We start from the raw sequence: 23,252 nt of genomic DNA on the forward strand, positions 1-23,252 counted from the left end.
ATATAGTAGGAGGTAAGTAAGAAGTATATAAGGAAGATATTCTAACCTATAAGGGCTTACTTAAGGGCGTTAGTAAGACGCCTTCTATAGATAAGGTATAAAGGCCTAAATACCTTAATAGTAATTAATATATAGTTATTATATAAGGCAGACTAGCTGCCTATAGTAAGGAAATAATCTTACTAAAAATTATAGTTAATATAAACCTACTAAAACCTATATAATAAATATAATAACCTTAATAACTAATAGCTCCTTATAAGGAAATATATATAAGTAAATAACTTTAGTAAAGAGAAGTATAAAAAGGCTAAGAGGCTAATAGTATCCTAGTAATAATACTTCTAACTAAAATATTATAGTTAGGACATAAAGAATATACTTTTTTTACTACTTTTTTACCTAATTAATAGGAAGTAAGAATAAAAAGCGCGTTTATATACTAAACACTACACTCTATTATAAAGGGGGTAGTAAAGAAGGTGTATATAAAGCGCCTATTAAAAGGAAAAGCTATCTAGTTAATAAAGAAGAAGCTTCTTAATTTACTAAAGCGCTAGAGGGACCTTAACTAACTACCTTAACACCTTATAAGACTATTTTATAAGGTAATAAAAAAAGAGATTACTAAACTTAAGCTAATAGGAATATAAGAAGTAGTTAACTATATACTAGATATAAATTAACTATTACTTCTAAAATAGGTGTTTATATATAAGTTTTAAAATAAGGATCTTAAGCACTATAAGGTATATATATATATAAGGGGGAATATATAAGAAGATAACCTTTTATAAAATACTTATATATTAATACTTATAGTAAGATCCTTCTAGGTTACTATAGCACTTATAGTATAGTTTAACTTAAAGGCTACTTAATATAATATAAATAACGCTTTCCTAAACGCTAAGCTTACTTTAGATAAAAAGCCTATTTTAGTTAAGCTTCTAGATAGCTTTAAGTAAAAAAGTAAGTATATTAAGCTTAAGTAAGCACTATATAGCCTTTATAATACGCCCTTATTATAGTATAAGACTTTTTTAGCTATATTAAAGTGTCTTAGTATAGGCCTATACCTAGAAGAAGTATATATATTCTAAACTATAAATAAAAAGGTAATTATTATTTTTTATATAGATAACTTTATAATTATCTACTACTAAAAGGATAAAGCCTAAGTATAGGAGATTATTAAAGCTATTATAGTAGAATATAACCTTAAGGACTAAGGTAATATAGATTACTTTTTTAGTATATAAGTAATTAGGGATAAACTAGTAAGAAAAGTCTTCTTAGCTTATAATATATATCTTAAGTAGGTTACTAAGCGCTTTAATCTTATAGATAGTATTATACTAGCTATACTACTACTAATAATTAACTTTAAACCTTTTAAAGGCTAGGTAACTAAGAAAGTAATTAAAGACTACTAAGAAAAGGTAAGTAGTGTGTTATATATAGCTATTATAATTTAACTAAATATAGCCTTTACTATATTAATTCTCTTACGTTTTTTAATAAACCTAGGGCTAATTTATATATACGCTATTAACTAATATATCTAATACCTATATAAGACTTAGTATCTTATACTTATATATAGCTTAGATTTATTAGCTTAAGCGCTATAGATTATAGGTAATATAAGTTTTATAAATAATAAAAAAACTTAATAGTCCTCTTAAGAATATATTATTTTACTATTTAGAGGCCTTATTATCTAGAAAGTAGTATAGTAAAATATAGTTATAATATTAACTACTAAAGTAAAGTTACTAAGTCTTAAGTATACTATAAAGGAGATAATAGCACTTTAGTGTCTTTTTAAGAATATAGCCCTTAAGCTAGGTAATATATAAAAAATATATTATAATAATTAGTAAACTATACGCCTTATTATAAGTAAGAGGGTAAGGATTATAACTTATCTTTAATATATTAATACTTAGAATATATAGCTTTAAGAGAGGTATATAGCTAGTAGCTTTAAAGTAGTATATCTACTTATAGATAAGATACTAGCTAATAGGCTTATAAAAAACCTATTATAAATAAGGTTTAAGTATTTTAAAAGCTTATTATACCTAGTAGATATATAATAGCTTATTAGTAAAATAAATATAATATAAAAGTAAGGTAATTCTTAATAGTAAAACGTCTTTTTATTTAATAATATAGGCTATACTTAAAAAAAAATAAAAATTAATAGCCTATAAGCCTAAAGTAAAAAGTATTCTTACTTTAAAGAGCCTAAAAACAAAATAACTAGTAGCCTAAAGGCCTTACTACTTTATATAGTAGTTAAGATAACAGCCTAAAGGGGCTATAAAGGCACCTTTAATAAGAAGCTTAATTACCTCTAAAAAGGAGGCCTTTTTTACCTTATAATTAAGGCTAGGTATGAAGGTAAAGCTACTTATAACACTAGCCTTACTAGAGGCTATAGCTAAAGCTAGACCTTTAGCCTCCTTCTTTTTATACTTCTTTTTTTTCTTCTTTTTTTTCTTCTTATACTCCTTTTTCTTCTTACCTTTAGCTTTAGCCTCCTCTATAGCTAGTAAAGCTACTACTATTAGCTTTACTAGCTAAAAGATCTAGTAGATCCCTTAGTATATATTAGTAACCTCTTAAGAATTAGTTAGCTATATATCTAAAGAACTAAAAAAAAAAGATATATAGTATATAACTAGTTAGCTACTAGCTTTTTAAGCTTATAGTATAAGTTAGTAAATAAAGGTAATACTAAAGGTATTACTAAAGCGTAAGTAACTAAGAAGTAACCCTTAAAGTACTAAAAGTAGTAAGCCTTATACCTTATAGTAATAAAGTAGGCGTTAGTGTTATTACTATAAAAAGCTATATATATATATAGCTTATATTAGATATCTTACTTTTTATATTTCTCTTTTTTTTTTAAGAGGTAGTCTTTTAGTATATACCTTTAAATTATATATCTTATTAGCTAAGGTTATACTTTTATATATAAGAACGTATTATATATATTTCTTAGGAGGCTTAAAGTCTTCTTTTCTAAAAGAAGGGCTAGCAGGAGGTAGTATAGGGGGTACGTTAGGGGGGCTATAGGGGGGGTAGTAAGTAGGGAGGTAGAGATAGGCTTAGGAGGGCCTAGGGTAGAAAAGGAACTATTACCTAAAGGCGTACTAGAAGTATTAGTAGTAGTAGTAGTAGTAGTAGGCTACTATAGCTACTATTACTACTATTATTACTACTATAGCTACTACTACTACTCTTACTACTACTACTAATACTACTACTACTACTAGATAAGTACTAAAAAGTATAGCTATATAGCGGCTTTATTACCTATAGGTAGGAAAGTTTCTATTTAGGTAGTTAGTAAATAAATTATAAAAAGAGCTAGAATACTATACTTATAGTTAGTATTAGATATATTAATTATTATTTATCTTTATTTAAAAATAACTATTAGAATACTATATTTTAGTAAAGTAGTAGTAAGGTAGTAGTTATAGTAATTTTATAAGTAACTTATAACGTTATAAGTAAGTATAAAAAAAGAAAATACGCTTATAACTTAAGAAGATATATTAATAATAATAATAATAACTATAAATATATATACTACTATAATACTACTAAAAAAGGAAATTAATAATTAAGTATAAAAATAAAAGTATAGATAGCCTTTTAATAAGTAATATATAAAGGAATAACTATATTATACTTAAATTATAACTACTTTATATATTTCCTTTATAAAACTTACTTAATAATATATTCTTTATATTCTTTTTATTCTATATATATTATAGTAAATAAAAGACTTAACTACTATAAAGCTATAATAGCTCCTTTTATAGTTAGGGGGTGTATTATAAGAAGCTTATATATATATAGCAGTTATTATTAGCTATACTACGTGCTATATTATATAAATAAGCTTAAGGGCCCCCTTTATATAGGCCCTCTACCTAGGAGATTTATCTTCCTATAATACAAGCCTTTCTTTACTTATTTATATCTCCCTACCTGCTGTGTGCTCTAGCTTGTAAGAGAAGGATTCAAGGACGAGGGGTTAGGTGATTATAAACCCGATTATGCTGATAGAGAGACAGACGATTTTGATACAGCAACAGACAATAATAACAACTACAACTAAAGTATGCGACACCTACAAACAATGTCTTTTTAGAGGGCTTACTTAATATAGGATACTTGTTTGAGGTTAGTGCTGTATGCTTTTCGTAAATGGTATGTTTGGACGTAAGCTTACTACATCTATTTGTTAAGGTAACAGTGGTGATATTAGTCCGCGAGGACGCTCTAATTATAACATTATAGAAATTATATATTGCTTGTGGAAGATGTAGACGGGTGAAAGAGCGGATGGCCTGTGCCAGCCGGATTGGCGTTCCGCTGAGCTGTCTAGTGTCCTGCGAGGACAGTAGAATGTCAACACTCCCCGAGGGTGAGGGCTGGATTAAACCTGCACGCAGCCCCTGGACTCGGGGTACTCAGACAATTCTTCCAAGTTCCCTCTTGTCTGGCCCGGATAGTGAGGCGCAGCCAGTCACCGAACATGCTGTCGACGACATATCTCCCTCGCGGTCTCCAGCCAGCGGATGCGACGTAATGCATCCCTCTGGAGCAGAAGAAGCTGGGCACACAGCAAACCGGGAGCGATTGGAGGTCCTCTAAATTCTGCGGCTGGCAGAATGCGATCACACTATAGGCGGCCATTGATGATGTAGCCGCTACGGCCAGTCGCGGACTAATGAGTATTCACCTCGCCTCGGATAGTTGTAGCTAGTATAGGCAAAGAATAGAGAACACTTTTATAAGCTGTTATTGAAACGTAAATAGCTGTTGCCGCCTAGACAGCGATAGCCTTTGTACGTTTCATTTTCGTCACCTTGTAATGTGACTTGCTTGCTACGCTCCAAATTTGACCAGATTCATCACCACCACGCACAATGTATCATGACCCATGCGTGAGCTGATACAAGCATGCTGCCGACTGCCCTGGATCACTGCTGCCTGGCATTGCCGCCGGGTCGTACTCCCTTGCTCTGTCTTGACTGCATGCAATGAGCGTATTGAGCGATCCACCCTCGTGCAGTTGCCGTTTGCAAGACATTAGTGCGTTTCCTACTGCCATGCCGTAGAACCATTTGGGTGCAGACGTAAATATTTGGTTCCCTTACCTGAGCGGCGTCCCTAAAGAGAACAAAATGCTTGCCGTCTTTGCAGAACTGTGCCACAATGCTGTAGTTAGCGCTCTACGCCTACTGGCTGTACTCTGTGGCTACGACACGGTATGTGACTGTTGCCGCTCCGACGCAAAATGATGAACTGACAAAGGGCAATAGCCAAAGTGAACCAAAGAACATGAAGGAGTGCCAGGCTGATAGGAATCCGTTCAGTTGTTCCTAGATTACCTCTATTACCTCCTGCTAAAATCACGGCAAGGCATGCTTCCGTGAATTACAACAGTAGCGTAGTGATGTATACTTCCTCAACCATGTACCGCGTCTTCGCGCTTTTGGGCTAACCTGCTTAGTCCACGCTGCTCATTAGGACGTTCAAGAGGCTTTCTGGTTCACTGACGAACCAGAAGGAACCAAGAAGCTGGTTCCCAATCTTGGTTCCTCGTGCAAATGGGCAATAAGTACCAAGATTAGGAACCAGCTTCTTGGTTCCCACACTGTCGCCTAAAACCTAAAGATATCTACATGCATCAGTGAATGCTGCTTTTGCTGTTCTGGCCCCCTGAAAAATACACATGCATGTTTATGCAGCATTCACCTATGCAACAGAAGACCTATTGTCTGGCCTGTCCTGTACAGTGTTCTTTTGTCTTCTAATAGCTGACAGTGAGTGTTATGAGACGGACTGTATGGCACTGTATGAACTGTATTCGGCTCATGCAGTAAGTACATACAACTCTCCCTTCTATTTATTTTTCAACCCATGGGTGCACGGACCCCTCTGTTAGAAAAACGTATGGAAGGCGCCCTGTACCCCTAACAGGGCGCACATTTCCGAAAATCCCTCGACGCATCTGTCCTCAACACCACCACTTCAGGATCCCTTTCCTCTTTAACACTACACAACATCAATCAGATGCACACCACATCAAGCGACTAGGCAAAGGCTACTTCTGGAGAGTTTAAGCTGATGCAAACGACACACACTTTATGCAGCCCCGTGCAGCTGCAACTGGCTGCCCTAGGTTTTTCTCCCTCTGTGGTTTTCCCTAGGGCAGCTCCTAAATAGGTAGAAACTGAAGCAATTAGTATCGGATACTTGTTAGTACTATCTAGGAAGGAGCAAGGGAATCCGGCCAGGTGGAGGATATCCTGGATTAATAGGCAGGAATAGAAGGCTCAGGGGGCTGGCGGCTCATTATGAAGGCATATCCAGAAGGAAGGAACACACCGATCGAGCCCATAGGCACTTTAACGGAAGGAACAACAACCAATTTGACCTCCTAGGAGGTTAGCGTCGGAATATTACAATAGGCCGGTTCCGGCTGAGTGCTTTTTGTATATCTCCTTAGCTAGCTGCCCTAGGCGCCCTTTGTCCTCTACAGGAACGTCCCGGCGTTAAATATTACAACAACAACAACAACAGCAGTAGGTACATAAACCATAAATCAGTGCCAAAACATCTGGTTTGTCTGAACGAGACCGACCACACAAACCAGATCGACACGACCTGGAATCATGAATTCACCTGCGCTCACTCTTACTCTTCTTCTAGAGATACTAATATCCCTACCCCCCATTCCCTCCGTGCATCCTCTCTCCCTCTCCACCTCTCTCTCCCTTCTCTCTAAACTCCCTCCTCATTCTCGTGGCACTGCCCACACCGTACTCATCACCAGTCCTAACTTAGAGCTAGCCAAACTAGTAGTGCGTCCCGTAGGCGTAAAGCTCCTCCCATCTAACTGCAGCAGATAGGAGTAGTGGCATTCTTTCAGGGCATCCTGTCGTAGGGAACCAGAGAGCCCTAGCAGGGAAAGGTTATCAGGATATCCATTATGAGTTGTCAGCTAGTGGCTTTTCATCTTTACTACCTATAGTTATAGTAAGAAAAAGCAAATCTTGCTTGTCCGTCTTTTCATCCTAACATGGTGTTTCCATAGGATTATCTGATCTGTGTCATAGCAGCCCCTCCACACCCACCAAAAATTCGACACTATGCCTTTTGCTTGTTTCTCTGTCAGCTTTCTCAAGCTTCAGATCACCGGGATACCTCCTCCCGCGACGCCCGGCTTGCTACCCGCATACCTCGGCTCTTCCGGTCTCCTTGGCCAGGTTGCCGCCCTTAATTCGTAACTCTAGGCTGCCAATCAGCCGCCATCCTTCACAACAAGCTCAACTCCTTTCTATCTCCCCCCCCCCTCTCTCTTTCTCTCTTTGTCCACCAAGCCAGCACCGGCCGCTGGCTCGCCATACGTCTTGGATAGGCAACACAACCTATGCAATCGAAAAGACGTTCTGTCATTTATTCATGTCATATGCCTTGCATAGGCACGTAAGCTGGCCATATGCCTTTAGTAGGCATACAGGCTGTGGAAAAGATCCACGTGGCATCATCACGCGTATTCCGCTTTTGCGATACCACTGGCCCGCCCGCCAACGCAAACCCCGAGGGACCCTGCGAATGGTCTTCGATCTGAAGCCGTCTCTGGCTACCTCCAAGGCTCATGCACAGCCTGACTGCAGCAGGCTGGCCCTCGGGGGTATCAACCACGATTCCAGACTTCGTCGTAATCGTACAAAAGACTATCTAAATTCCGAATCGGTGTACAAAACTTGCTCTATACGTGATGCATGGAGCCCTTCAGATCCACTTCCTACACACACCCTTGTCTCATTCGAGGAAACACCGTTTGAACCACGGCCAGTAGACCTGGGTCGACCACGTATTCAGCTGCTCTAGGAATGCCGCGACCTGGTGTACACCTAGTTCTGTGCTGGTGTGGCCGAAAGACTTTTGCAACCAGAGAACCGTCTTGAGCGAGTGGGCTTTTGCCGGGCCGTCGAGAGATTCTGGAGACGTCGCGACGTAGGACCAGTCGTGGCCCTGGATGAGGACTCCATGCAGGGCACCCAGCTTTGCCAACTCATCGTTGACGAGTGCGTCTATATCCTCCGGCGAGGCTGACGCCCTACCCTGTCGTCGCAGTCGTTCTGGTGCGGTCCAGCCGAGGAGCCGGCGTAGCATCTTCCAGTGCGTCGCCTGCCATATGCCGATCTGCAAAATGGCGCCGTTCAAATCGTGCCCGGGCCTCTTAGTCTCCAGGCTCACCGAGATCGGATATGGACAGAGCGCGACGTATGAGGTGTGATTGAGACTTGTTTCGGGCAACGCCCGTCGCAAGGCGACAATCTTGCTCTGCAAACTGACATCAGGATCAGCCGAGGGGTTGATATACATGCAAAAGTCGACCTTCTTTTCGGCTTCGCCCTCGGGTAGGTAGTCCTTGATGATGGGTGCAGTTGTACTGGTGGAGACGAGTCAGCTTTGCAAACAAATGGTGAGTGCACCGGGGTCTCGCGGTATCGACTCACCAAAGGCTGAATTCCCCTAGCCTTGCCTGTCGGCCAGTGGCAGGACGCAAAACCATCCGTAGTAGCATGTTGTGGACGTCGGCGTTCCAGACCGACTCGTCGTGGTCCATGAGGAAGCACCGCCTGGCGTCTGCAACTATCTCTTGCGCGTTGGCTGCTGTCAGTCGACTCGCTGGATGGTCTTTTGAGACGGCATAGACGGCGTCGTCGAGGTCGGCGTCGCGCATTAGCGGCACAAAAGATGGGTCGTCGCGGCGGGATTGGCAGAGGACGCCGCGGCATCGCTCGAGCGACCGGATCTTTTGAAGCATGCTCCGTATGGCGGCCGGCGCATCTTGATCGGTTAATGCGTCTGAAAGCTCGCGCTTGACGATGCCTTCTTCCTTTAAAGGGAGCTCTATGAACTTGCGCCGGGCAGAGGAAGAGGCGTTCGACTGGCGGTCTGAAAAGCCACTGGTTGATCGCGATTTCGTGGGGGATCTCGAGGCTGAACGAGAGGCTCTGGGCCGGAAGCTTGTATACAGAGCGGCGTTGGAGTGCCTCGTCGGGGTTTGGTCCAGATCGACGTCGCGAGGGAAGAAGAGTTCCGTGTCATTGCCGTCGATACTGTCGCGAGCGGAGCTGGCTCCTTTGTGTTTTTTGGGAGAGGTTGTCGTGTCGCCGGGGACCATGAGCGGAGCGTCGAGCCTGCCCGGCGGAGAGGTTAGTGATTCTGGCGACAGTGGATACTCGCGTTTCCGTTTGCGACTGGAAGAGTCTTGGCTGTTGTGGTCTTGTGCTTGCGGCAGGCAATCCTCGATAGATTGTGCCCATGAAATGATGGAATCCCACATGTGCTTGTAATCCGGGGGGTTGTAGCGGATCTGCTTGCTCGTGTTGCGTGCGTGTAGACTGGATTGATCATGGTTGTGGTGATGGACGTGTGGTGGTTTGATGTGATGACATAATAGGCTGTCACCCTAGGCAACGGTAGCTTGTGCTTGGTGACAACTGGAAACCTTACGTAACCAATCCAAGCCTTGATGCCTTCACCGGCCCCGCGCAGGGTTTCTCCGGCTCCGGAGAAACATGCTCTCCGGTCACCCTCGGCCCCACACGGGTAACCCATTCGAAGATACGTATTTCTTCGCACTGGACCACCCAATCCTCTACTGTAGATAGTCAAGCCGATCTTCCTATGGTCTTTCACCCAAACAGTACCTCTAAGACATGTTCCGAACATTTGAGATACACACAACATAACGATCAATCAATTCAAGGATATAGCTGCAGTATCATAGGCTTCAATACCAGTAAGAAAAGCCGAGGGCAGAGACAGACAAAACCTTTGCGGGACGCAACTCCTACATATGTATTATCACAATACGAGAAAGGGCAGTACGCATGCAGGCGATGTGATTTGAATCCAGTAGGTGCAATGCGCAACTGGCATCATCTACACGCACATGTACATCCAGCCATGGGGATGTGGCGTCACGGTATGAAATGCAACTGGGAAGCAAGGAACCAGGGCCGGACTTGCAAACAGACTCACTCATATCATATGGCAAGGCCATGGACGGCAGGACCGTCGCATTCGAATTCCGAGCTCGAGTTGATGGATGTTGAATGCGCCCTTCTCCCCCCTTGTCTTCCTCGTCAACGCCCACCATACCGACTCTCCCACTCGTTGCCGTCTGATTCTGTCTCTTTTGAGCTGTTTTGTCGTGTCTTTTCTTCATTTGTCCGTCCTTGACCAGCTCCAACAATACCACCATGGCATCCTCTCCCACCTCCGCTTCCCCCGCCGCACTGCCGCCGCCGCCGCCCCCTGCCCCCGAGCAGGACCAACAGCACCAGCAGCATCAGGGTGGTCTCTCGGTCAGACCAGAGAGAAGGACACAAGTCCGAGAGCTCCTTGCCGACCTCGACCGCGCCCTCAACCACTTGGCCGAAGGCCCTGGTGCCCAAATCGCCGACCTGTTCCCCCGGCTACGGGCCGAGTTCTGGAAGGCCGCCTGCGAGATCGCCGTCTCGGGCATCCACTCCGGCCAACCCCATGACATCCGAGACTGGCCTCTCTGGCTTCGCGCCCGCATTCCCGAGCCCCGCCTCTTCTCCACACTCCACCCCGTCTTCCACCCAGTCGTCGACGAGATCCGAGCCTCCCCGCGCCGCGGCCAGCGCTTCACCCGCGCCGCTATGGTCCTCGGCCTCCGCGACTACCACATGCTCCTCGACTTCGGCACCACCATTTGCTCCTCCGAGACCGCCCTGCAGAACCTCGCCGCCTTCCGCTACCTCCAACCCGCCATCCCAACAGACGCCATCGTCCGCCAGGTCCAAGCCCAGATGCTCCTCCGCCCTTCTCTCTCCCCGCAAGAGCCCCCCGATCCCACCGTTGCCGAGTGCACCGCCGCGTTGAATCGTAAGTTGCCATTATGTAACCCCCGTCGATAGATGCCGTTTTGTCTTGCTCCGGGTGAAAGTCATCAAACACGTGAAGAAAACATTTCCTTGAACCGCAGCCCTTTCTCCATGTTGCAGGACAACATATATAGTGTACATAGACTTGGCAGCAGATTCTATACACAATCTTAGGCGTAGTCCACCCCACCGCGTGCTAGTGCAATTCTTCTTATTACCTATGACCCCCCTTTGCCTCGGTCACTAGGAACAAGGCTAACATCGATGGTCCCTATCAGATCTCGCACCAGGCTTCAGCTCCCGCGCCCGAGGCCCTTCCCGTAGCGTCTCCCGTGGCGTCTCTCGTGCGCCATCCCAGGCTGTTTCCGATGCCGGAACCCGCCGTTCGGCTTCTTTTGCGTCTGCCCTCCCCGAGCCCGTTGCCCAAACGCCCGTCTCCCGAACGGCGCGAAAGCGCAAGGCGGCAGACCGAGGCCCCAACCAGGAGGAGAACGAGGACGAGGACGAGGACGATGACGATGACGATGACGACTATGGCCCGGCTCGTCGCCCACAGCGGAAGAAGCGCGCCAACAAGAACCATGCCCGGCCCTCTATTGAGGGTCAGGACGAGGCGCGTGCAGAGGAGCAAGAGGCGGAGGGAGGCAGGGGCAGTGGCGGCGGCGGCGAGGGCGGCGACATGTCGAGTCCCTTTATTCACTCTCTCCTCAGCATGGGGAACAATGACTGCCATCCCGGCGGCAACAGAAGCAGCAGCAACAACAACAACAGCAGCAGCAGCAGCAAGCAAGGCGGCCTCGAGAAGCACATCGCCCTTGTCCGAGAGCTAGTCTCCCTAGGTGCCCCAAAGCCCGCCCCTAGCGCAGACCCCGGCCTGGCCGCAATGTAGGACGTTGTTTGGCCCACGTTTGAAAGGCTAGTGGAGCGAGCGGGCGAGCTGGAGGAGGAGGAGGAAGTGCTATAAGTAGAGGAAGAGGAGGACAAGGACGAGGATGCCGACCAGTCCACCATCACCCTGGACTGTCATGCTCAGGGCTGTTTTCCCTTTTTGGCTTTCTCTTTTTTTAGCATGAATCAATGGTGAAGCTGGGCCCCGTCGCCCAGGAGCGGTTGCTCTAACGTCACTGTTCCCGCCGACCTGCATCTGTGGAGTGCACGCCAAAAGCTAGCTCCAATTTCAACCGTGGGCCGGCAGGTTTTGGAGCTCCGCCCCATCTGCCAGACCTGGTGGTCTGTGGGTGGCTGCTTGGCTGAGTCAGCCAAACTCCAATTTCAACCGAGGGCCGGCAGGTTTTGGAGCTCATGGCTACTGGCTCCTGCGCTCCTTCTTCCTAACTACCACCCGCACTCACACCTGCCCTCTGTTGCTTCCTGCACTTGCTTTGCAATTGATCAACACCTTTGGTCACTGCCTTCTACGTCCTTCTTCTTTTCCTTCTTCTACCTTCTTCCATTGCACCCGCTTGTCTACCTCGACATCTCATCATGTGGGCGACAATGCACAGCAGTCAACATCGCGAACCCGGCGTCAATCAATGCAATGGCGCACAGCGGAATAGACATCCCCCTCGACGATGACTCGGGCATGCTACAGAGCGCGCCCCTTCTCGAAACGCTGGATGAGCTGAACAAGATCGACATCATTCAGATCGAAGAACACATTGACCAACTGTGGGACAAGCTGCACGCCAACTTTGCCGAGACAAGAGACTCGTCAATCACCGGTGGCGCCAGCTTCATCGTTTGGGCTCTCAAAAAAGTCGAACGTCCGCTGCTCTGCCGAATCCTCGACCGCGAGCACAAGGCCGTCCTTCAGTCCATCACTCCAGACTTGCTCGGTCGCCTGACTTCACTAGCCGATCGCTGGGACGCCTCCCCCGGTCTCCTCTTGGATCTCTTCTCTCACAAGATCGTCTCTTCTCGCGCGTGCATCGATCTTCTCAACAGCTTACACAAAGCGAGCCCCGAACTTCTTCTCACCGACCTTGTCGATCAGTTCAACAGCGTGCCACGACACAATACTCGTCGCTGGGGTCCGCGAGCCACAAAGAACGCCATCAGTATGCTCAAGGAAGCTGTCGGTCACTGTACGTCATCCGCACGCCCACTCTACTTTGTCGCTAACATGTTTGCCCTTCTTAGTCAAGCCTGCCCTTGTCGAGCGGAAACATCGTCCCGCCGAGGATCCCACGCCGTCCCCCGAAGGCGACTCGAGTAGCAATGCCGGCGGCGAGGCCAATGACTCCCCCGACAGCTCCAACGAACACGAATCCGATTCTGGTACCGGCGGCAAACCCACACGAGACAAACGTCGTCGACCCCTCCCTGCCGAAGCCCCCTCTACCAGGACCCGTAGGCCAGCTGCCGGTGACGATACGACGAGGGGGGAAGGTGTGCAACGCCGTCCGACCGTACAACCTGTTACCGGTAATTCAACTCAGGTGGAGCAAACGCAAGCTCCCACAACCCCGCGTGCCGACCTGCCTGCTGCTTCACCAGAGCGACCCAGAAAGGAACGCCAGACTTTGGCTGCTTCTCCGGTATCCTCCGAGTTTCCCTTCCAATTTGATGGCAATCATGACCTTGGCGAGTCTGACTTGGACGCGCCCCCATCGATGCACTACTCTGATGACGACGAACACGACGGTTTCCAAATGCCCGAGTCGGATCCTTGGACCGGGCCATCCCGTCTTCAAGCCCCGCAGCGTCTTCGCAAAGCATGCCCGGGTGCACAGGAGCCGCCCGCCCCCAAACGTCGTCGACTCACTGACATTGGGCCCATGGACTGCCATGTCACCAGTGACAGTGACAGCCTTGGCGGTGGGAGCATCATCACAAACATCAGCATCGACCTCACTCCACCACTACCTTCTTCACCTGTGGTCGGAGATGGAGCTGCTTTCGTCCCCGTGAAGGCTAGGCCTGCTTCTCTGTCGCCACCACGACTTTCACCTGTTGTTAGAGATGGACCTCCTTCTCCTTCGCCCACCAGACCAGCCGGCCCGTCTTCTAGTTGCGTGATCGTATCCGATCAATGCGGACGAGAAGTCAACCCTATTTCTGATACATCCGAGGAGATGAACCCCACCTCCATCATCCCATACGTTCCTCGGCCGCCGTCGGTGCTCAAGCATCGTCCCGCCCTCGCAGACATCTCAGAGAACCTATACCGCTTGTCGCCGGGACAGATGCTCAACGATACCATCATTGATACCCTCCTCCACCGTTTGTCCCTGATGAATGGTCAGGTCCTGGCAATCAGCAGTCTGGTCCTTCGCTCGCAGAACATACCCGATCGTGTCTTTGATGCAATCGCCCGAGCAAACTACGACAGGATCCTCATGCCCATCTGCCGCAACATCCACTGGGTCTTGTTCGTCTTCTCCCGCCAGGACAACAAGGTGCGGCTCTTTGATTCGTTCCCGGGCCTTCTGCCCGTCGACCAAGTCGCCGATGCTGTCGTGTTGCCATTCCTCCGTCGCTTGGGTGTGTCTGATGGGATCCAAGTCGACCTGGATGCGAGCCAGGTAAGTGTCCTCGCTCGGCCTTTGCAGTCTCGTGCGGGAGTCACCTAATGACACACCGCCAGTGCGCTCGTCAGCAGAACGCCGTTGACTGTGGGCTTTTTTTAATATTGTCTGCGTACTACGTCTTGGGAGCCTCGGAATATGTGCCAGCAGACGTCACCTCCGAAACGCTTGATGCCTACCGCCAACACTTCCTCCAGTGCCTCTTGACCTCTACCGCCGCTGCTCTACCACCCGACGAGATCAAGGGCATTGCCGTCCTTGGCAAGGTCGAGAAGGATCGCCTGGCCTCTCTCGCTCGGTACACTCTCGAACTCCGCGCCCGACGACCCTCCCTTCAGCGGCTCCTCAATTCAGCCGACATTTTCTGCAATTCGACAGCAGTCATCCGCCAGCTTCACCAAGACGAGTTACGTAAGTGGGAGACGTGCTTTATCGCTTCGGCACTCGCCAACGCGCACGCGACCCACGCTCGACTTTTCCGCAAGGCTTTCGAGATGCAGTCCGAGAGACGCAAGAAGATGGAAGCAATGCGCAGACGCTACGAGTTACGCATGGCAATTGATACTATCCTTGACAACGTCGACCCGGACGACCCGCGAGGGCCCTCCATCGGTCGGTCCGAAGCCGCGCATCAGTCCGAAGCAAAGGGCATGATGAACCTCTGGTGCGCAGCCAACATGGCAGCAGACTTCTTCTTGGAGGATGCCAGCAGTAACCCTGCTGAGCAGGCCGGCCACAACGATTACAACCCTTTCACCATGTGTGTAGTACACATCATCATCACCCGCTATGCCAGACAAAAACTTGGACGTATCGAAAATCGAGGATAGCAACACGTCAAGCTGGCCAAGCTTTTTTATATGAGTTACAGGGACAAACGACAAAAGAGTTGGTCAATGTCCAGACACGCGGTACAGGTCACAGATAGTAATACAATAAAGTAACAATGCACAAACGTTTTCCGCTCGCCATGTTTGAGCTCATGTGTCTTGTGGCGAGCCCTAGTAGAGTGAATACCTTGATACTGGGGAACAGCCTGCTAGGGCTGGTATTGGTTTGAGCTACGTCGTCTGTTAGGCCAAGCGTCCAGGACAAAATGTCTCGGGTTGGTACCTGGACAGACAGCACTGGGTCAACTAAGAAGCTGGACGTGCCAGAGACACGGCTCTTGGACAAGCGGCTGAGCAACGAGAATGGTCTGATGTGAAGGCATAAACCACCTTGGTCTGAGCATCGCAGAACGAGCGAGCTTGGTGCGGCGTAACCCCCGCCCACAGGATAGTGCGGCAACGTTGCAGGCTTTGGGAAGGACCCTAGCTGACTGGCTGGCTGATTGGCTGGTTGGTTTTCCATACCTGATTGTTGTTGGGGGAACTGGCTGGGGATGACGGTCGGACGCCTTGAGTAGGGGCGCGGCATGCGTGGCTATTGTACATGGTTACACAGTTGCTGCGATGGTAATACCTCATGAGGGGCAAAGAAAGCCTGGCGCACATGGTAGATGATGTGTTGGGCTTTATTGACAAGGATGAAGAAGGCAAAAGTACGTGCCCAACAGTTGAAGGATCGGATGATTATCCATTAATCCGGATGCTCGACTGCCTGTCTGTCTCTTTCGCCTTGCATTAGCAGCCACTTTGTGGTTGACAGCAGGACCCAGTACGGGCTCTTGATCGACCATTTAACAGAGAGAAATTAAGTTAGCGCGAGGTGCGAAGCTACTATGTAATCATCACATAGTAGATGACTAGATGGCAGTACGGAGGAGTATGTCAAAAGTAGTAATCCAGAATGCCAAGACAATTTAAGTATCAGTACAAGGAAGTACATATGAGCCTGATGCTTACTATACTTCTCCCCACCTACTATACCTAAAGTGTGCTTGTCTCCCCTGAGACATTGAGCTCGTCTCCCCTAAGAGATTGAGCCTATAGGTTGTTGGCACTCTAGAGTCCCTTAAGAGTCCAATAAGACGAGGTATCTTGAAGTCTTTCCTCCTAGATTCCCCACTTCCAGTCTTGGCACTCTGGATCACTACGTTTGACACGCTCCACCGTACATAGACTGGAAATCGCAGAGCTTCCGTATTTGTGGCGAACCTAATAATGAAAGATGATGGAGCAAAAGACAGAGACTAACTACTAGTTATTACTAGTAGCTGGCAGGCTGACTGAAGATTCCAGACGTAGGTCTTCATGGTGCACCATTATCTTCCCCTCGGGTGTTACTTTGCCGCAAGCAATAAGAAGCCGGCCTGGTGATTATAGTTACAGTTGTATGTGTTACGCAATATCTCATAATCTAAAGTGGCTGGAACTATTAATATAAATGGGCTCATCCTTATAGCAGCTCTTGAGGGCCTGGTATAATGCCGACTAGTTAAGCCTATAAGAAACTGATTTAATAACAGTTGCCCTATAGTAAATCGTTAGGGAATAGGCAGTGATATAGCCCCACTCTACAGGTGATTCTACTAATTATATAGCCAGGATTGGCCCGGGATTTCCTGACCAAGAAAGAGGGGGTTTTCCCCTGTTCCTATAGGATTTCACTATAGTTCCACATACAACAACACAATCAATTAATCAGCTATTACAATCCCTACAATTTGACAATAGCAGCGCCTGTACATTAATTGCCTATCAAATACCCTAAATGTAGGGTTAGCCTAGAAGTGGGGGAGGTAGGTTAACGCTTACAGCTCTAGCGGTGTGTAGTAAAGTTTAAGCTTTATCTGTAGGTTATAAACTATCACAGTAGTAGGAGTAGTAGTGATACCTACTGTATTTAGTTAGGCAGCTGCAGAGTACTATAATTGACTTTATGAATTAATCTAGTGATATACCTAGAGGATTTGTATATGACTCGCGTCTACAGTGTAACTATACTATGTAGTTTAACACAGCGGCAAGAGTACAAAACTGTGCCTATAAATACATGCTTCCTACTATTAGCAAAAGGCAGCCTATTCATCTTAGAGTTTTAAGCTAATTATACTTTCTGTCTAAATTACTTTATGATGATTAACATGCTTGTTGCCTTCTTAGTCCTGCTGGCATTACCAGCCAGTCTAGCCAGCCCGACTAAGTCTGCTGCTGACACGAACTGCAGCCAAGTCTCAGGGAACAAGACCATCTCAGCTTATCAACTATATCCTGCGAATGGCGACTACGATACAAAGCGCTGTGTCGCATATCTTAGGTACAGCACTGGTCCCTAATATTGTTTGCTAAGATACTTAAGCTAATACTCTTCTTAGTGTCCTGTACAACTCTACTGTGGCTGTCTGGGACCCCTCTATAAACTCAATTGTTGAGACTATTACGCTACAGGGCCTAAGCTTTAACCCGCTCCTACATGCCAGCGGTGTCCGCCGTGACCCCCTAGACCGCCTCTCCATCATCATCAACGCTGGCGACGCGTTTATAACAAACGGCCAGAATATCGAAGGCGACAACTTCCTCGTTAAGTACGATCTTAACACCCGCCAGGAGCTCTGGCGGAGCAACCTCACCGCCATTATCGGCGGCTTATATGGCGGCTACCAGGACACCCAGACCGCCACTGATGGGACTACCTTTGTCCTTGGTACTTACCCTAGTAGCATTATCCGCGTTAGCGCTGATGGTAAAGACGCTGCCCCCTGGTACCTACGCACGCCTGCCAACCACACGGTCCGAGGTATTGGGGGCCTTGCTGTCTCACCAGACGGTCAGTCGCTGCTGACCACAGACAGCGAGGACGGGCAACTGTACCGCTTTAACATGTCAGCCGCTAAGGGCACACCCGTCCGCATCCCGCTGTCCGGCGCAGACCTTATCGGTAAGACCCTCATGGGCGTTTCTATCCCTAGGCGCTACGGCGGTAATGTTTTGCTTGCTACGGACGAAGCTACTGGGACGGTGGTGCTGCGTTCGAGGGATGGTACTTGGAATGAGGCAGAGGTCCTGGGAACGGTGCCCGGTTTGCAAGCCGAGGGCGGGTTCAGCACCGCAACGGTGCCGATCGGCGACAGCGTCTACGCCGTTTCAGATTACTTTGTAGACGCTAAGGTCGCCGGCTCGCTGGGGGGGAACCGGACGGAGTTCCTGTTAGTTGACATCACGCCCAATATCGACGCGCTTCTAGCCTAGTTATAGAAAGTAACAAACATGATAGCTAGAGAAGCAAGGTTTCATGTTCCTTCATAAAAGCATAGTAAGCCTTCTAATAGATAGAGGTTGTCTCTAGATTAGCTACTGTCAAAGTGGGCGAAATGGTCGCACGCGCCCGGATCAAGGTGGGGCAATTGCCGCAAAGGGTGTGAACGGCCGCTGCTCATGAGTAGTGATTAGTGGGCAGGAGGGACTTTTTGTTACTAGTGCCACCCTAACTTTATGCTTGTTATTTTTAAAGCACGTAATTAGCAGCGATAACCTTGTGTTAATTAATTGCTCTGTGGTTGTTAAATGATAGGGATTGTAATGGTTGGTTGATTAATTGTTCCATGTGTGACTATGGTGAAATCCTGTGGGAACAGGGAAATCCCCTTATTCCTTGGTTGGGAAATCCCGGGCTAATCCCAGCGATATGATTAGTGAAATTGCTATTAAAGAGGGGCGGTTTTACTACCTATTCCCTAGCGATTTGCTATAGGGCAACTGTTGTCAAATGTAGCGGAATTACACGTGAATTAGCCGGCGAATGCACGGCTGCCCTATGGCGAATTGTCAGGGAATGGGCGGTGAATTAGCCCCACTTTTAGGGGTAACTTCACTAATAATATCGCTAGGATTAGCCTGGGATTTCCTAACTAAGAAATAGGGGGTTTTCCCTATTTCTATAGGATTTTACTATAGTTATATAATATATAATAGAATTAATTAATTAACTATTATAACCCTTATAATTTAATAATTAATAGTCTAATATATATATTTATAATAACTAATATACTTATTTACTAATTAAATACTATTATAATAATTAATAGTAATAATAATAATAAAGTAACTATCTTATAATTATATAGTAATTAGTTTATATAGCTTAATATTATCTAAGTAAAAGTAAAGTATTATAATCTCTAGGAGTATATTAACCTAGAGGTTAAAGTAGTAGACTAATTAATTTTTAAAATATATTTAGAAAAACTAATAAAGCTACTTATAGTATAATATATATATACCTTAACTAAAAATAAGCTTACTACTTACTAAAAGGTTACTATAGCTATAGTAATTACTAAGATATCTTAGTAAGTAACTATATAGCTTTATATAGTAAAAAGTAAGGCTATTATAGCTATACCTAATAGACTTATATATAACATTAAATATATAATAATACTAAATAATCTTAACTTATATAATCTTATATACTTAAATAGCTAAATAAGCTAGTATTATAAAAGAGTATATAAGTAAACTACTTAGTAAAAAGGTATTAAAGATATAGCTAATATAATTAAATCTACTATATTTATAAATCTTTAAGAAAGATTTTATAAATCTATAAATTTACTAGCTAAATAGCTTAATAAGCTTAGTATAATAGTAAAAATAACTAAGAAGAGCGTATAAAGTATACCTATAATAAGTATAGTAAAGTGTTAGTAAAAGCCTAGTAAAGACCTTAACTACTAAAAATAATCTTACTATATAGCTTAATAAATAGAATATAGCCTATAGTAAATTAGTATAAGTTAATTTACCTAACTATTAATAGCTATTAATTTAGTTTAATAACCTTATTACTATATTATAAAGTAGCTTACTTAGTGCTTAGCTAGATTTATATATAGTAACTAGTAAAATAATAAGTAATTAGAATAATCTTAACTAGTAGCCTTTTTATAAAATAGTACTAAAGAGGGTTAAAGCCTTTACTAATAACTTATTATATTATACCTAAGCAGGCTATAGCGTATTTAGGCTAACTAAAAGTAATAATAATAATAGCTTAATATATAGTAAAGATATAGTAAAGGAAAATAAATTAACTAATAAGAGGTATTACTATTAGTAAAGTATATATAAAAAAGTAAAGTGCTTTATTTTAGAGGTAATAAGAGGTAATATAAAGATAAAAAATAAGATATAAGATAAGATAAAAAATAAGAGATAAGGAATATAGTTATAATATAATATATTATATTTCTACTTATAGAACTAAGACTTCTAGTCTAGATAGAGGGAGAAAAGGGGATTATTTATACTTATTTTCCTAAGGTTATCTTAGGTTTCTAGAGATTTCTTCTAGATTCTAGGTTATTAATTAGGTTTATTATTTAGGTTATTATTTAGTTAGGTTATTATTATAAAACACCTTACTTATATAGTTTACTTAGTGTGTTTTATTCTTAAAGTAACTCCTTAGGAGAATAGTGCTTTTCTTAAAAGTACTATTCTTTATATAGTAATATTCTTATCTTTTATAATATATAGTAGGATTTAGAGTAGTTTTATAGTTATAAAGTGTATATAGTGTATATAGTATTATAAATACTATAATATATATTTTACTTATTTTTAATTCTACTTTAATATTTATAGGCTTTATATAAGGTATTAAAGCTTAATACCTAATACTTTATATAATTAAATTTATAATTAAATTAGACTATAAAGTAAATTTAATTAGCTAGTTTAATATCTTTAGGACTAAAGGTTTTTATTATAATATTAACTATTACTTAGATATTAGTAGTATAGATTAACACTAATAATACCTAGAATAATAATAGTTAATTTACTATAAAATCCCCTAAGGGTTTTATAATAATTTCCTTATAGATCTACTAGACCTATAGGTATATTACGTAGTAAATTCACTATATAATTCTATAATAGTTTCCTCTTAATATATAATTTAGAACTAGTATTACTTAGATATAAAAGCTTATATAATTATAACCTTAAATTTAACCTTAAATCTAACCTTAAATTTAACGTTATTTATAACTTTAAAGTAACACTACTATATAAATATAAGATATCTAATATAACCTTTACTTCTAGATATAGACCTATAGAGATTTACTCTCTAGTACTCTATCTCTAAGAAGTATAATAAGTAGATATATAGAAACAGTAACTAGATTTACTCTAGGGTACTAAAAATAGAAATATCTACTTAAATAAAACTAGATATTAGAGCAGGGTAGGGCAATTAGCCTAGAGCAAGATAGTATACAGGCTAATTAAAAGATCCTAATCCTAATTAAGTATAGAGATATAAGCTAGCGTTAATAGATTTAGAGATAGATACATATAATCTATCTTTTATACTTATACCTACCTTCTAATTAAACTAGAGCCTCCTTATAATTTACCTTTAATTATAATAATATAAGATAATTAAGAGTAATTACCTACCTAATTAAGGTATAATTATACTTAATCTTATAGTTTAATACTTATAATTAATATTAATTCTAGATAAATTAATATAATTTATATACTAATTAGTAAGGAATCTTATGTTACTTTTAGTAGTTATAGTGTTCTATATAGTTACTACACTATAAGAGTCCTTTATACCTTATACGCTTTTAATAGTCTCTTTTTCTAGAATATTAACTATAGGTTTAAACTAATTAAAGAGATATCTAGTTAAGTACACTAAGTAAGTAATTATAAAAAGTAATAATAATAAGATAATAGGATTATAAGAAGTAACTAATTAAGGGAATAAGAAAAACCTTAAAAAGATAATAAGATAATAAAGTAATAAATTAGTAACTTAAATAATAGAAATTACCTAATTATAAGACTAAGATAATAAGTTTAAACTTTAAAGGTTACTAATTTATAATAATAACTAAGATAGACTATAGAAATACTAAAGAAGCTAAATAGAGCTCTTAAAGGCCCTTATAAGTAAGGTAGGCTATTATAATTAGCTACTTATAGTTAATTAATATAAGATAGCGCCTTAAGAATTACCTAATCTAAAGATATAAATCTATTAGCCTTAAGACTTCTTATAAGTATACTAATTTAAATAACTATTATAACTTTATAAAGAAATTATAATAAATTAAAAGACTTTTTTTATTAAAAGTTAGTTAATAAGTTTAGCTAAGGTTAAGGATAATTATATAAATTCTACTAATTAAAAGTATAGCCTTAGTTTAGATAATAAGATAAGTTATCTTAGTACTCTTAAAGAGGATCTTAAAAAGTTTAAATTAGTATATAATTATTAAAATCTTTAACTTAATTAATAAGTTATATACTAAATAACTACTAACTAATATAATAAGTAATAACTATATTACTTTTTCTTAAGAGGCTGCTCTTAAGTATACCTTAGGCTTAACCCTAAATACTACTTTAGTAAGAAGGCTAGCCTTTACTAAGTACTAAGAGCTAAAGGGGATTAATCCTTTTAAGGATAAAGAGAGTAGTAACACTTTTAATCCTCTACTTATAGTACTTAATTAGAAATAAAAACCTCTCTCTATCTCTTAAGAACTTAATATTTTTATAAATACCCTCCTTACTACTTTTACTGCCTAGATTTAGCCTAAGGTCCTATAAGTAATAGTAAATATAGTCCTTAACTAAAGAGAGAACTTAAACTTTTTTAAGATACCCCTTTTTAGCTAAAGTAGTACTATAGTTTTTTCTAAAGATAATATTATTAACTTCTTAAAAAAATATAAAAATTAATATAAGCTTATATAAGTACTAAACTAATTAAAAAGTATACTAGTAGCTTATTATATAAGGGGAGATTATTAAACTTTAGTAAAAGATATAATAAGGAC

General features: G+C 42.6%; 4 protein-coding genes across 4 annotated transcripts; 3 read left to right on the forward strand and 1 right to left on the reverse strand.

Annotated features, from left to right (window-relative positions):
* Positions 1-7,863: 7,863 nt before the first annotated feature.
* Positions 7,864-9,235, reverse strand: GLRG_11622 (uncharacterized protein; the record flags this gene model as incomplete). Its single annotated transcript, XM_008102306.1, has 2 exons — positions 7,864-8,497; positions 8,565-9,235. The coding sequence occupies 2 exons, from the start codon at positions 9,233-9,235 to the stop codon at positions 7,864-7,866; spliced, it is 1,305 nt and encodes a 434-aa protein (XP_008100497.1).
* A 1,084-nt stretch (positions 9,236-10,319) lies between these two features.
* Positions 10,320-11,859, forward strand: GLRG_11623 (uncharacterized protein; the record flags this gene model as incomplete). The annotated part of the gene is made up of 2 exons (XM_008102307.1): positions 10,320-10,971; positions 11,249-11,859. The coding sequence occupies 2 exons, from the start codon at positions 10,320-10,322 to the stop codon at positions 11,857-11,859; spliced, it is 1,263 nt and encodes a 420-aa protein (XP_008100498.1).
* Positions 11,860-12,510: 651 nt separating this feature from the next.
* Positions 12,511-15,330, forward strand: GLRG_11624 (Ulp1 protease family protein; the record flags this gene model as incomplete). Its single annotated transcript, XM_008102308.1, has 3 exons — positions 12,511-13,057; positions 13,113-14,497; positions 14,560-15,330. 3 exons carry the CDS (start codon positions 12,511-12,513, stop codon positions 15,328-15,330), a joined length of 2,703 nt encoding a protein of 900 aa, XP_008100499.1.
* A 2,198-nt stretch (positions 15,331-17,528) lies between these two features.
* GLRG_11625 (uncharacterized protein) lies at positions 17,529-18,633 on the forward strand (the record flags this gene model as incomplete). Its single annotated transcript, XM_008102309.1, has 2 exons — positions 17,529-17,701; positions 17,760-18,633. 2 exons carry the CDS (start codon positions 17,529-17,531, stop codon positions 18,631-18,633), a joined length of 1,047 nt encoding a protein of 348 aa, XP_008100500.1.
* Positions 18,634-23,252: the final 4,619 nt, after the last annotated feature.

The sequence above is a fragment of the Colletotrichum graminicola genome (assembly GCF_000149035.1).
Source record: "Colletotrichum graminicola M1.001 genomic scaffold supercont1.96, whole genome shotgun sequence".
NCBI classification, from domain to species: domain Eukaryota; kingdom Fungi; phylum Ascomycota; class Sordariomycetes; order Glomerellales; family Glomerellaceae; genus Colletotrichum; species Colletotrichum graminicola.